Source organism: Maniola hyperantus, chromosome 22, assembly GCF_902806685.2.
Source record: "Maniola hyperantus chromosome 22, iAphHyp1.2, whole genome shotgun sequence".
NCBI classification, from domain to species: domain Eukaryota; kingdom Metazoa; phylum Arthropoda; class Insecta; order Lepidoptera; family Nymphalidae; genus Maniola; species Maniola hyperantus.
The window spans coordinates 906,423-922,368 of record NC_048557.2 but is presented as its reverse complement, the minus strand read 5'-3'; the positions used below and the strand labels follow the sequence as shown (position 1 = coordinate 922,368).

Below are 15,946 nucleotides of genomic sequence, written 5' to 3'. Positions count from 1 at the left end.
CAACTACCTACTTGCCAAATTTCATGATTCTAGGTCAACGGAAAGTACCCTACTTATAGGTTTCTTGACAGACATCACAGATAGACAGACAGACATACAACGAAGTGATCCTATAAGGGTTCCTTTTTCCTTTTGAGGTACGGAACCCTAAAAAAATCTAGAGATACAATTTTCCGTAGCCGTATGGACAATAATTGAAAAATCACTTCATTAATCAATATACACGTTTTATTGAGGTTTTGATGAATTAATCCGACATTAGTAATCTGTCTGTTACGATGTAATACGGAAGATTAGTTTGTAGTAATACATTAGTTATAGTAGTGAAGAGTGTTGGATAACTGAGATTATCTAACTATTGGGTATTGTGGATATATAGAGCGATGCGCATAGCCATGTACGTTTTTAGGATTCCGTATTGACCGCTGCCTGGAGACGGTATCGCCGCCGATTGGCTAAAAGCAACGTGTCTGCTAGGTATTGACCGCTGCCTGGAGACGGTATCGCCGCCGATTGGCTAAAAGCAACGTGTCTGCTAGGTATTGACCACTGCCTGGAGACGGTATCGCCGCCGATTGGCTAAAAGCAACGTGTCTGCTAGGTATTGACCACTGCCTGGAGACGGTATCGCCGCCGATTGGCTAAAAGCAACGTGTCTGTTAGGTATTGACCACTGCCTGGAGACGGTATCGCCGCCGATTGGCTAAAAGCAACGTGTCTGCTAGGTATTGACCGCTGCCTGGAGACGGTATCGCCGCCGATTGGCTAAAAGCAACGTGTCTGCTAGGTATTGACCACTGCCTGGAGACGGTATCGCCGCCGATTGGCTAAAAGCAACGTGTCTGTTAGGTATTGACCACTGCCTGGAGACGGTATCGCCGCCGATTGGCTAAAAGCAACGTGTCTGCTAGGTATTGACCGCTGCCTGGAGACGGTATCGCCGCCGATTGGCTAAAAGCAACGTGTCTGCTAGGTATTGACCACTGCCTGGAGACGGTATCGCCGCCGATTGGCTAAAAGCAACGTGTCTGCTAGGTATGCTGTCGTCATTTAACTAAAAAGCCGTTAATTGCAAGAAATTAGAATTACCGCCCAAAATGCGTGGGAAATGTCAAAAAATGATGTTAAAAATAATAATTGTAAAAAATAGTTCTTTTTGAAGATCTCCACGTTTTTGTCAATAAATCCATACTAATACTATAAATGCGAAAGTGTGTCTGTCTGTCTGTGTGCTAGCCTTTCACGGCCCATCCGTTCAACCGATTTTGACGAAATTTGGTACCGATATAGCTTGCATCCCGGGGAAGGACATAGGCTACTTTTTATCCCGGAAAATCAAAGAGTTCCCACGGGATTTTTAAAAACCTAAATACACGTGGACGAAGTCGCGGGCATCAGCTAGTCAAAAAATATTTTTGCGGTTAACGACTTCTTAGATAAAAAAAACAGCAGTAAAGTCCTAAATACACGCAGACGAAGTCACGGTAAAAACTTGTTAGTAATAAATAAGCAACATTATTGTTGATATACCTAGGTTAGATATTTGTATGTGTCGAATTCTTAATTTTTGGAGTCGATTAATAACCTGATTTAAATTATAAAACAGTAGTCAACTTGGTAGTCTGGTATTTTGAACATATCGTGGGAATGAAAGCGGTAAAAACTTCTCAGTATAAAACAAGTGGGACTTATCGCTCAAAAACATGTATTTTGACAAGTTGTTGAGCAAGTATAATGCAATTATACAACAGAATTATACGTACGCATTACAAGTTACAACTATAAAAAAAAATTCAATTTCTATTTACGAGTAAGAAGACACATTTCCAACAGAACTTGTTTATGTTTGTGATAAAAACCACATCATACCACTCTCTCTCTCAGAAACCTTCACGCAAGTGCCAACAACAATAATCTCATGGCTATTTCTCACTCAGAAACCTCAACGCGAGTACAATAACAAGCAACAACAAAATAAAAGTAGCAACAACAATAAATGTTGGTACAAAATTTTAAGTTTTTAATATAATCGAATGAAAGCTGCGTGAATGCATAGAACATAGAACACGAATAAAATGTAATTTTTATTTTATATAGGAATAGCGTATCCCCGCGACTCTGTCCCCGTGGACTACACAAATTTCAAACCCCTATTCTACCCCTCAGGAGTTGAATTTTCAAAAATCTTTTCTTAGTCGATGTCTACGGCATGATACCTAGCTATCTGCATTACAAATTTCAACCCGGTCCGTCCAGTAGTTTGAGCTGTGCGCTAATAGATCAGTCAGTCAGCTTTTTCTTTTATATATATTAGTAGATTCTGGATGATCAGTGATCACAAAATGGTAAAAAAGAAATTATTACAGTGTGAACTTGTAACAAAAACCGGACAAAAGCGAGTCAGGCTCGCGCAATGAGGGTTCCGTACTACAGTCGTATTTTTTCGACATTTTGCAGGATAATTCGAAAACTATGATACATAAAAATAAATAAAAATCTGTTTTAGAATGCACAGGTGAATACCTTTCATATGATACCCCACTTGATATAGTTATCTTACTTCGAAAATTGAAAATACTAATTATTAGTTCATGACCACAATTAATTTTTTTTCGTGTGATGTAACCACAAATTCACGGTTTTCAGAGTTTTCCACGAATGTCAGCTATAAGATCTACCTAACTGCTAAATTTCATGATTCTAAGTCAACGGAAAGTACCCTGTAGGTTTCTTGACAGACAGACAGACATACAACAAATTGATCCTATAAGGGTTCCGTTATTCCTGTTGAGGTACGGAACCTTAACAACGTACCGAGGCTTCGACGTCAGTCGTCACTGGCAGGTCTCAATTAATGTTCCTACATTTAACGCTAGGTAGCCTATTTTTCTTTGATTTCACGCCACCCATAGCCTAATATTTGAGATATCGTCGATTCAGGATCAAACCGAGAATTCCCCCTCTCAGTTCACTCTGACTTAACCATAATCTAATCAGTGAAGTAAATAGTAAATAAGTATAGTAAAATACAAAAACAATGAGTGAAAATGTAAAATAGAGTGATAATGACATTATAAATAGTGATACAAGAAATAGTGAAATAGGTAGTGTAAAGTGATGTAACACATAGACATACAAACATAGCATACCAAGATGATGTTGTATGTGACAAGCACGAGCGGGGAGGTGGGGGTCAGGCGCCCGCCGAGGAGAAAGTATATCAGTGCCAATATCAAGGTTTGTAGATTATATCTGGTGCATCTTCAATTAAAATATACACTAAAGTATTCTATAATAAAATAATATCTATATAATAGTGGTTTATGAAACTGTTACATTATAGGCGTTATTGAAACACGAGTGAGTTTGAAATCCGAGCCAAAGGCAAGGTTTTAAATTTTGTTAAAGTGCCTCATCTTGAGACAAACTGAAACTCAGGTCTTCTCGTCCGTTTACATGCCTTGAGGTTGAGGGACAACCTGTCGGATGTTAGGCACCACGGACACGTATGAAGCGATTTGCCTCCTTGTTTCTAATTTTAACCGCTAGGATATAATGGAACACCGTTTCCCCTCCACTTTTACTTTCAAGACAAGAGTCAATAGGCATCTTCTAGGCAAGCTCGCTTTATTTTGGCTACATTATTATTATATTATACACCAAGCCAGCAGGTTTGATTGCAGCCAAGCGCTATAAATTAAAAAAAAATAGCAAAAAAATATTATAGTATCACTCGTAGATATCGAACTGATAATGTCATATTATGTGATATAAAATGATGTGATAATGATAATGACGGCAGTTTTGTTTTTATGTTTGTTCGTAACTTTATCAGGGTTATCATCGATCTGGACTAGCATAACCGCGGTCGTGAATTTTGCTTTCTTTTCTGCAAAGATATCTAGTGGAAAGATATCTTCTACATAACACACAACTTTTCGCAATTTAGTTCGCGGTAAGCCAACAAAACGACATCGCGAAGTTCATCCACGAAACCATCCGCACTGTTGTATCGCAGCGTTCAAGGGATTTCACGGTGTGCATGTAGAGCGGGAAAAACTAAAATAGACACAAAAGAAGAAAGTATTTTTGACCTGATTACACCTCCAATAAACCAACAAGCCAAGAAGCAAACAATCCAATAAACACACACACTTTCGTATTTATAATAAGGGTATTGATTTAAAAAGATTCTATTGTTCTAAAAGACTGTTTGTTCTTCCCCAGCGTCACCATGCCGGCATATCGCAGTCGTCCTGCAGCGACGGCTCGCTGCTCAGCGTGGGCTCGTCGGAGATGGACGACGACAGCAGCAGCAGCCACCAGCACGACCAGTCGCGGAGTGACCACTCCGACGTCTATAGTGAGTATTCTCAGCTACAGCTGTGGTGTATAACCACTTACCATCGGAGAGACCAATCTACTGGATTCAAGTATCCTGTTCGGCTTGAGAAAGGGCTGAAACAGGTCCAGGTTCCAAATACTTACCTGAAGTTATCTATGAGCACAGCAAGTCAGTAAATTTGCTTTGGTGATAAGAAATTCTCATGGATTTTAATTAAAATATTTGATACGAGTATTATCTTCTTTTTCTATCTATAAATATATAGAAGGATTGACTGACTGACTGACTGATCTATCAACGCACAGCTTAAACTACTGGACGGATCGGGCTGAAATTTGACATGCAGATAGCTATTATGACGTAGGCATCGGCTAAGAAAGGATTTTTGAAAATTCTACCCCTAAGGAAGTGAAATAGAAGTTTGAAATTTGTGTAGTCCACGCGAACGAAGTCGCGAGCATAAGCTAGTGATTGTTATTAACGTATCTCGGAGACCTGAGGATTAAACGCCTTTTTCTGACTGTTCTTCCCGAAATTGCAATGCGCACAGAGAGGTATAATAATGCTTCGTACAGGTTGGTTGATATATTCTCGACAGCCCAAAATCTGTCGAGAACACATCATAACAAATATGAACTCCTCGAAACGTTTCCAAACCCCGAAGGTTTGCAACGCCCTTCCGGCGGTTCCATGTTTCCTCACTCTTGCTTTGAAGGTACTGAAGTTAAACGTGGCAGGATTCCTGCCATGTATAACTGCAGTACCTTCGAAGCTAGAGTGAATAGGCATCTTCTAGGCTAGCGCGTTCCAACTGATACCTCTTCATTGCTTTATTTGAGGCATGACTGTCGTCAAGCGCAAGCCTGTCCTGTAATAAAAAAAAGCTTGACCGCTTCGAAAACTACAAGACAAGCCTCTTCATACAAGACTGGGCGTGGGGAAGAACGCTACCCCGATGATGTTCTTTAAACTGATAATATCGCCCAAGGCGCCATGAGTGCTTGGGTCACGAGGTTGATTGTGATTAGAATAAAATGGGTTGGTCTGTACCTTCCAGATTCATCAGAGCCGCCGCCGGGCGTGGCGCCGCTGTCGCACTCGGCGGCACGGCACAAGATGGCGGTGCGCCCGCGCCGCACGCACGGTGCTCCTCGACGGAAGAAAGCCAACCCTGTAAGTTTATTTCTTTTTAAGTCTAAATTAAAAGTTAAATAAAACAATATTAAATTAAAACTAAAATAAATGAAAACCTCATCGAGACCACCGCAGCGAGGCATTGTACCCAAGATGCTGGCAGCATTTACCCCTTTGGATAGCCGAACTAATTCTTTGACCAAGGTTAACTCGATAGCCCTTTTTGAAATTTCTTCAAGAAGAGCTCGAGCCCCCGGGCCCCACGGCCCCAAAGTCTCGCTCGAGCACATTATGAAGCTCCCATCGAGGTTTTCATATTTGCGCCTCTTGGCCTGTTCAGCGCTGATGGCCGCTGCACCCGCCATAGACATTATTTTAAGTTTTATTTTATTTAGAAGGAAAACTTAATTTAAGAAATACACCTAAGTAGGCGCACTTCTTCGACAGCACTTGCGTAACTCTTCTCTGATGAGAGAGAGGCAAGAGGTCACGTGATAGAAATAAAGCTGTATATTAAATTTTAGGCCGCAGTGCTGTGCGAGCTGAAGTGTATTTTATTTTATCGCTATTTATTTAAACGTCTTTGCGGAGTGATCCTTGTGTACCCTGTACCTGGTACTGTGAAATACCAAAACAACTACAGTACTAAAAGTTAATGTTCTATTATTTTACTTTATTATAAAAAAACCAATAGAAATTAAATACATAGAAAGTTGGTCTTGAGACTGAAGCACCTGATTTCTTGTTAAGATAGATTTTCCGCTTTAATCTGCGCATATGAGATCAAAATAAATGATCAATTTATTCAAGTTTTCTCTTTTGAGTTAATACATTTCTTTAATTCTATTTTTTGTTTGGTATAACTACAACAAACGTCTTTTCTAAATTACAGATTGCCGCATCAGCCTTGCCGATAACTCCCGAGCTGAACGAAGAAATGATACGAAGCACTACTCCTGAAGTCGCCTTTAAAACCTCAGAAGTTGTTACTGGTACATATTCCAAAAATCAATTTTCTGATAAATGCCATTATCTTCTCAAAAATAGTTGTTTATCACAAAAAATTCAATGATCGAGAATATACGACATACACAAAATATGTTCCCAATATTTGCACATATTTAACTGCTTGCAATAAAATGGCTTGAACTTTATTTTTCTTTTTCCAGAATCATTCTCTTCATCGACTACTACGAAGCATCATATGATCGTTAAAGAGCAACACCATCAGCAACTGAACCGAGAGTTACAGAAAGTTCTCGACACTCCAAGCGATACGAAACTCAAATCCTCCTCCCTACCACCTGGACTAGCTTTGAGCCAAGTAGTCGGGCAGTCGCCAACCAAACTGAGCATTGCAGAGTCCAACACACCAAGGTCTTCCATCAAACGAAGCAAGTCTAGCACTCAAGATCAATCGCTCAGAGAAAGTTCGCCGAAAATACAAACAAGCGAAGCTCACGCGTACCAATCGGAGGAGAGGATTTCAAAGTGTCGCTCTGACAAGAAGTATGCCGAAGAATCTTGCCTCGAAAAGAAATCCAAGTCAGAAAAGAAACTCGAGAACGAAGTCATAAGATCTTCGAAGAAAGAGGAGTCGTTTTTCAGTAGACTACTGCTGAGGAAGAGTGGAAAGAAGTCCAAAAAGGATCAGACAGACGGAGAGGGCCAACAAGATGTCAAGAAAACGAAAATGGAGAAATCCGCAGCACAATACAAGACTGTAGACACAGATAGGAATTCAGGGTTTTACTACGGAGAACAAAGCCAGGGCTATAAGCCAGTCCCCGCTGAACGCTCGTACAAATCTGCCGGCCAGAAAGTCTTCGCCAATCAAATGCACAAGAGAATAGATAATAAAGGTGCTTACGTTCACGACGGAGCATACAAAGACGTGTACAGTGCTGCCAAAGTTGCTGGTGTCGAATATAGCATAACTGATCTCAAAGTTGCCGAAGAAACAGATAAAATGTTGAATTTGGAAATGAAAAATAGATTAAGCAGACGTGAAGATTACAGTGAAAGAGTAGAAAGAACCAAGCGTTCCTCCTCAAAGGAGGTTATCGATGAAAATAAGAGAGAATCTTTCAGTTTGCATCATGATAAATCTAAAAGACCGATCTCAGTTCAGAGGCTGATTGACCCATTTGCAACTAAAGCATTTTTAGCTGATGAGTTAGCAAGCAGGGCTCAGGAGGAAAGTTTGTCGTCCACTTTCGAAGTTTCTGACGAAGAACCTCCTGTAAGAGGAATGAGAATTAAAAATGCCAATAACGATTACGTCTTTCACAGTGGAAGTATGCCTAAAAATATTCCTTACTTCAATCCTAGTGTAATGATGTCATCTTGCCCCACCAAGAATATTACTCATAGCTCCGAAAACATGAAGTACATGAGCAGATCCTCAGAAGCAACTGATTTTCGGGAAAAAGAAATTGTGGCTAAACGTGACACGATCCATAATCTTGGTAAAACCGAAGAATCTTATGTTACCTCTGGATTGAGATCTCTTGGAGAGGAATACGTTGAATCGAGAAGCAGTATAGGTAAATCCCACAGTTTTAGATATGCATCTGAATCGCCTTCAATTAGCTCACAAGAAAATCAGATGCCCAGTCTTCCGGCAATAGTTGGCATTTCGGAGCCTTTACTTGAAAGCTGGGAAGTGAATTATAGAAGGAATGTCAGCGAAAGACACGATTATGCAAAGAGAATTTCTGCTAGAAACTATAGTTTGCTTCAAAGCAACTCTGAACAAAATTACGATAGCTTGCCAAGTACTGATAGCAGTTACCTTGACAGCCTGAAGCCCGACCTGAGTGAAGACAGAAAACTCTTCACAAACAGCATTCAAATCACAATGGACACACACAAACGCGATAGTGACATTTCTCAGATAGAAGCTAAAATCGATGATATTATTAGTTCACCTAAACCTATTATGTCTCCAATACTCAAATCTAGTTCTTTAGATAGCGTAAAAAGTAGCCCAGAAAAACCCATTGATGACAGACGAAAAACTATCTCTGTCGAAAGTGCAATAGGCCAGTCTAAAACCAATCAACACAAAGGCCATAAAGTGGATTCCGAAAGTTTCATATCTGTCACACACATAAACAAGGATCAAACACCCGTTGCAACAATCAAAAGTGTAGAACCTTTAAAAATGAGTAAAAGTGATGAAAAAGTTCAGAAATCGGGGAGTACTAAGCCGGGTGTCCCTGAATTTTTAAACATACAGCTGAATAAAGTTGATTCCAAACCAGTTACTAATGTGGTTTTAACTGCTAATGTAACACCAAAGAAAACTGATAGTCCTCAAGCGGAAAAGGAAGAAATTATTGAATGTTTTCTTGTCACAGAAACTAAGTCCACAAAAGACATCCAAACCAGAAAGGATTCTTTTAAAAGAACTGAGGCTGTTGATAGTACTCATTCTGAAGAAAAAACTACGGTTGTCACTCCAAAAACAGCCAATTCGGGCAATATTACTCCTAGTCAAAGTCCTTTGACTCCAAAACATTTTTTTAAAAAGAAATCATTCAGCGTCGACGCTCAAGATCGACCTGAAAAATCTAGAACTAGCTCAGTCAGTACGGAAGGTAGCACAGAAAAAATAGACGATAACATATCTATTGATCAAAAATCGCGTTCCAGTTTTGGTAGCAAAAGCTCAATTCAAAGTACCGATAGCAACGAAAATAAAACCCCAGACAGACATGAGGAGACTGTTATTTTTAGGAAAAAAACCGTGATTGGTAAAGAATGTCGAGGTGATAGAAAAAATGACGATGAACCAGAGCTAATGAAAGTTTTTGCTAGACGGTCTCTGAAGCTTAAAGATTCTGAGGCTGATCATATCGCACATGAAATTGCTGAAGCTAATGCAATAGCGGCAAGATCTAAACTGTTGAAAAATGAATTCAATGCGTCTATTAAATCTAGAGACAGTGATAAAGAAAATGAAGAGAATAAGGAACAAAGTCCAGAGAACAAATTGGTTGATATCGCAGCAAGAGTCAGTCAGTTCGGAAGTCATTACCAAAGGAGCGTAAGCATTAACAGTGTTAGTACTAAAAGGGACAGTGCACCAGTATTCAGAAACGAGGTCAACAAATATAAGAAAGAAGTTTCAGATTCGACACCTGAAAAGAGATTAAGAAATAGAACCTTCCCAGATTCAGCAAACGAAAGAGAAGATATCAAGAGCATAACTAAAAGTGAAGCGATGGCTTATAAAGCAGATACGTTATCGAAGCGGCCTTGGCAAAGAAAGGATGACTTTAGACAGTCGTTAGAAAAGGAAAAACGTGAAAGTTCTGTGATAGAAAAGGACGGAGAAAACGAAAAGATTGAAAGTGCGAAAGAGAAGGCCGTAGAGGAAGCGGACGCGTCACCTCAGTTCAAAGGCATTTTGCAAATGAGGGCCGAGTGGGAGCGGCGCGCGAAACAGGGGATGACCAAATAAACACGGTGCTAAGCGTTACGTTGCGACGTAGTTCCAATTAAGATGCGTTTTATATCAATATAAAACACATTTTTAGGTAATAAGACAAATTAACTTCTGTTTTAGCAGATTGATGTTGTAAAATTAATAGAATTAAAACTGGTGAACTACCTTTTCAAAGGGCCTATAATAGGGATACAATTTTTATAAAAGAAAATTCAAGAACATGCTCACAAAATGTATAAAATGTGGTACAGTATAAAAAATACTTTGAACAAATAGTTCACTAGTTCTAACGGCTGAAATTAATAATCAATCTATCTTTAATCTATCGATATGTTACTTAGCAGAGTTATTTGTCTAAAAAAAAACATATAATTGTTGACAATAACGTTGCCAAATAACTCATCGACAGATTAGAAATATATTGATTATAATTAATTTCGGCGGTAAGATCATAATGGAAATTGTATTTAAAAAAATAATTGCTCGATGCAATATTGTTTATTGTTGGAAAATAGTATTGTGATGAAATTAAAATCTAATATAGAAGATTTAACTCAATAATATGAAGTATAGAATTAGATAGGTAGGTATAGCCAAAAAATATGTTTTTGTAAAGGTTGCATTTATCACAGATTTTTCTGACGATATCATTGTCTTTTTAGACTTAACCTTAGACGAGTAACTTTCATTTATTTCAAAATAATAATATTAAACGTAAATTAACTGGACGGAGAAATTTAAATGTAAAGAAGTTAATGCATTTTATAGGGTTAAAATCTACTCGCAAGATGCATTTCATTCATAAATAAAACATACGAGACAAATATACACAATTAAGAAAAAATATTATAAAATATTTTTCTTGAAACACATTTACTGTCTCCAGTTATTTAAATGAAGATAAACTGCATTTTCATTTGAAATGAAGTGTTATGAAATTATATGAAGTAAAAGATTAGTAAAGGAGAAAAATAAATGAAAGTATATTTTCATAATCCCACAATAAGGATATTGCTGTATACAACCGCGTAATAAAACTAATATAGGTTCATTTATTAATATTTAAGTAGATTTCAAAAATATTCTCAGAATAACGTTATATATAATTATTATATAAATATAAAATTTAAGTATACCTAGCTAACGTTCGTTGAACTAAGACAAGTGTATTTTTGAGTGTTATTGCAATGATATAGCGATAGTTATATTTTATTAAAAACTACATTATGTATTAAACATTTCTGAACTGTGAAATACAAATTTTATTGCTATAGTTTCACTGTTGTATTTCTGGATTTCCTCCTTTCCTCCTGAAGTAGAAATTATTAGGGATAAACAAATCGGTCAAGTGCGAGTCAGGCTCGCGCAATGAGGGTTCCGTACTACAGTCGTATTTTTTCGACATTTTGCACGATAATTCAAAAACTATGATGCATAAAAATAAATAAAAATCTGTTTTAGAAACTACAGGTGAAGACCTTTCATATGACCCCACTTGATATAGTCACTCACTTCGAAAGTTGAAAATACTAATTATTAGTTCATGACCACAATTTAATTTTTTTTGTGTGATCTAACCCTAAATTCACGGTTTTCAGATTTTTCCCCAAATGTCAGCTATAAGATCTACCTACCTGCCAAATTTCATGATTCTAGGTCAACGGGAAGTACCCTGTAGGTTTCTTGACAGACAGACAGACAGACACAACAAAGTGATCCTATAAGGGTTCCGTTTATCCTTTTGAGGTACGGAACCCTAAAAATTAAAAATTCACATGAAAAGCCAACTCGTAGCTCTTTTGATGGAGACTACCACCAGTCTGGAAAGCAAATTATATTGCGAAGAGCCAATAGAATCTGTATTCAGTAAGTGGTAAGTGGATGTAGGTACTCTTAGGTGGAACACGTCAACCTGGAATCACAGCTTCGAATAAGGATCATTTAATATCTAAAAGCTTTATTGTAATAATCAAACTACATCACCTTGAGACCGTTTGTTTCGTTCGTTTGATTTGAAAATTATATTATCGTTGTAGCCTGTAGGTATCTTAATGCTGAAGACACGGCGACACTGACCACAGAAGAGTGAATTTTCTCTAATCTGTGACACTGACATTCGTACTAAGTTTACTTGAATATATTCTATTCTATTCTATAAACAAATGTCGACTCTACAGTGCGACAAGGCCATCGATATAGAAAGTAATAATTCTGCTGTACTAAGAATTAGTACTTTCTTTGGACAAGGCTCTTTTCAACGTCAACGGACAACGTCGCCATCTTGTCTCACCTGTCCCTTTAATGCGGAGTTGCTGAGTGAAAAAACTGAAAAACAGTGTTTTTAGGGTTCCGTAGTAAACAAGGAACCCTTATAGTTTCGCCATGTCCGTCCGTCTGTCTGTCCATCCGTCCGTCCGTCCTCGGTTAATCTCAGAGACTATTAGTGCTACAAATATGTAATTTGGCATGGGTATAAATATTAAATCACGCCGACAAAGTGGTGAAATAAAATTTTGATAAATATTTTTTAGGGTAGCTCCCCTACATGTAAAGTGAGGATGAATTTTTTTTTCTCGTCTACCCCTTACTGTGGGGTATCGTTGAATAGGTCTTTTAAAAATACTGTGGGTGTGGGAACATCATTTTTCGAGTTCTAGATCCGTTTGTAAAATATGATGTTTTAAAGTGCTAATTTTTATTAGAGTCAAGTGTGTCCCCCCCCCTCTATCAGCCAAATGGTAGTGTATAGGAACGTGAAAAAATTCAGAGGAGTAGTATAAGCAATTTTAAAGGAAAACTATCATGGCTAAGTAGGATTCACAGGTTAAAGAGTTATATTATCTGATTGCTATTAAGTTAAGAATTTTTTTGTTAAGAAATTGTTTTCTATTAAGTGCCTATTGTACCAGTAGGTATAATGATTTCTTTTTAGTTTTTAATCGGGGGTTAAGAAAATACAGAAGGGTGTTTCCGAACGCCAACACAAGGGGAAGCTTCACCAACGCATGCGTACATCCACCCTCAAACCTACGGAGTTCCGAGTAACCCCAAATCGCAACAGGGGTGCCGAGTGACTCCATTTTATTTTCATTTACATCTCTCTCGCGTCAAAAAACCTATATTTTCTTGTGATTTCATAAGAAACTGAGACTTTTAAATGAAACTTTGCTATTAGCTTGAGTGTGCTGATTGTTTATTTGTGACCAAAGAGACTGAACTTTTGTTAGCTTACGTAATATTTTTTTCTTGAAGATCGACCAAGTTATCTTTAAGACGAAAGGTAAGGAATTATTCTTTAACTTATTTAGTTTTAAGCTATACGTATTGTAAGCACGCAAGTTAGAAGAATCGGCTCAATGAAAAAGGTAGAGTTACGCATGAAATCATTGATTTTTACTTAACGTTTGCAATACGTGTGGCGTTTACGACGTTTTTCGAACGCTAAGAATATTTTCTTTAGCACAAAATGTGTCCGATACGATGTATCAGCTTATTTATTATGATTTTTCATAACAAAATGTTGACTATAGTACTTACATAACATATATATTATATGTTTTTACCATATCGTAGATACTCTCTAGCTCGTATTATACACATACAAAGTATATGCTACCTGCTATAATAATATACCAAAAGGACTCGTAGGTGTACTTAGTACTTAATTATTACGATTCTTTTGAAACAAGGCGCAGGTACATTGTACAGTTATTGGTCCTTATTTACGTTCCGTATACCTACGTAACTAAGTAAGTAATCTAAATATATAAAATTCAAAGTCCTGACTGACTGACTGACTGACTGACCAACGCATAGCCTAAACCACTGGTTCTAGAGACATGAATTTTTGAGGGTGTATTCTTTGTAAAGAGTAGGTATTTACTAAAAAATAATTTTTCGAAATTCCACCCCTAACTGGGTTAAATGGGGGATGAAAATTTGCATGAAAGTCCGTCATTTTTGAAGTTGTTTAAAGCCTTCGGTTAAAAATAAAAAATACGTATTTCACGATTTTTGAAAATTCTACTACCATGGGGGTTAAATAGGGGATGAAAGTTTGTATGAAAGTGCGCAATTTTTTAAGTTATTTGCATGAAAATTGCTATTTGGGTTTTCGGTCCCAAGTGAAGAAATACGTAAGTATTTCAGGATTTTTGGAAATTCTACCCCCACCTCGATTTTCTAAATTCCACCCGACCAAAACCGGGGCGGGTCAGCTAGTCTTTTATAGCGTAGGTGGCGCAGGTAGGTATTTAAATTAGTTTCAGTATTCGTAAGCAAACGGTGATAGCCTAGTGATTAAGACGTCAGCCCTATTCGGGAGGTCGGGGGTTCGATCCCGGGCACGTAACCTCTAACTTTTCAGAGTTAAGTGCGTTTTACACAATTGGGTACGAGGCGGGGGGACGACCTCACATACGCACGTCGTTCGCGCTCGTCCACACTGGGTTAGCCATTTCGATCTGTCGCGTACTATACTGTACGACCTTAAACAAAGCCCCCTGAAGGACACTATACCCGGAAGTCGGGTTGTAGTTAATAAACCTATCGCGAAGTTCGTTCAAGGTTCATAGTCGGACGCTTCCTATTGTGAACTGCGTATTTGCAATAAAATAATTGATTGATTGAAGTGTGTAAAGATCATCATCATCATCGAATCAAATCAAATCAATAGCTCAATGGGTAAAGGAGTGGACTGAAAACCGAAAAGGTAGGCGGTTCAAACCCCGCCCGTTGCACTATTGTCGTACCTACTCCTAGCACAAGCCTGACGCTTAGTTGGAGAGGAAAGGGGAATATTAGTCATTTAACATGGCTATTATTCTTTAAAAAAACCAATTCAAATAATTTATTAAAAATAGGTAATAAATTACACTTTTTGATTGTCAGTTGTTGGATTTGTAAGATATATATCTAGTGGTGATAATTTTTACGCAAACTTAAAACTAAAGCTACGAGGGTTCCAAACGCGCCCAGGTCTGAGAAGAGCCCACAACAAACCTATCCGGTCTGGTCTGGTGGGAGGCTTCGGCCGTGGCTAGTTACCACCCTACTGGCAAAGCCGTGCCGCCAAGCGATTTAGCGTTCCGGTACGCTGCCGTGTAGAAACCAAAGGGGGCATGTGTTTAGTAAAAACTGCCATACCCCTGACGTCCTGCACACCCACACGTCACCCGCGCTCGCCCGCACCGGGTTAGGGCGGGGGCTGTGCGGGGCTTTCCCTCCCCGATTGCCATTTCAACCTGTCGTGTACTTGTATTGTAGGTATAATACTGTCTATTGATCTGTTATGTTCATAACCTACACCAATTTGAGAATAGGTATGTCGCAGTAATACCAACCTTTCATCTCAATATTACGTGGTGTGGGCGGTGGGCGGTTGATTGAAGCTCTATTTTGTCTCCTTTATTATTTTGTTAGAGCGTTTACATACTAGCGTTTATTCAGCGGGTATTTTGCGCTTGTTTTGGCACACGCACTTATCTACTGTGCTTATACCACTTATACGCCGTCACCAGGCCGTATCTCATGAACCGTAATAGTTAGACAGTTGAAAATTTCACAGATGATGTATTTCTGTTGCCGCTACAACAACAAATACTAAAAAACAATAAAAAAATGTAACGGGGCTCCCATACAACAAGCGTGATTTTTTTGCTCGTTTTTATAGATAATGGTACAAACTGGATGGATGTCAGATTTTTCCCCTTATGTTTACTATAACACCTAGGTACCTACAGACAGACAACGAAGTGATCTTATAAAATTCCTTTTTTCCTTTTGAGGTACCGATCCCTAAAAATCGTGGAACTTTCCTTTAAGAGTTTCATATAAAAAGGTAGAGTAAAGAAAATTGGCCATAAATTAAAAGTGGGCCGAACACGGAAGGCTCCTCAATTTGCATAATGTTCACCATTCCTTACAATTTGGTTTGTATTAAAATTTATTGGAAGATACTCTTTGACAGCTCGATATAGTTCAGGTGTGGAGGTTCTATAAGTTTGTCTAGTTAA

At 38.3% G+C, this 15,946-nt stretch overlaps 2 protein-coding genes across 9 annotated transcripts in view; both read left to right on the top strand.

Moving 5' to 3' along the window:
* LOC117992919 (serine-rich adhesin for platelets-like) overlaps positions 1-11,208 on the top strand; it is a 145,313-nt gene extending 134,105 nt beyond the window's left edge. For 2 of the 6 annotated variants that reach the window (XM_034980638.2, XM_034980640.2), the window contains 4 exons: positions 4,228-4,363; positions 5,403-5,518; positions 6,372-6,471; positions 6,649-11,208. In XM_034980638.2, coding sequence (XP_034836529.1) covers positions 4,228-4,363; positions 5,403-5,518; positions 6,372-6,471; positions 6,649-9,947 — 3,651 coding nt within the window. In that variant the 3' untranslated portion in view covers positions 9,948-11,208. Of the gene's footprint in view, positions 1-2,676; positions 3,238-4,227; positions 4,364-5,402; positions 5,519-6,371; positions 6,472-6,648 lie in introns of those variants that run through there. The other 4 variants (XM_069506039.1, XM_069506038.1, XM_069506037.1 and 1 more) reach the window with 4 other exon arrangements.
* Positions 11,209-12,969: 1,761 nt separating this feature from the next.
* The window catches only part of LOC117992920 (protein Fe65 homolog), a 60,371-nt gene continuing 57,394 nt past the window's right edge, over positions 12,970-15,946 (top strand). For all 3 annotated transcript variants that reach the window (XR_011238025.1, XM_069506062.1, XM_034980643.2), the window contains exon 1: positions 12,970-13,212. The gene's annotated coding sequence lies outside the window, so the exon portion shown is untranslated. The remainder of the gene's footprint in view (positions 13,213-15,946) is intronic.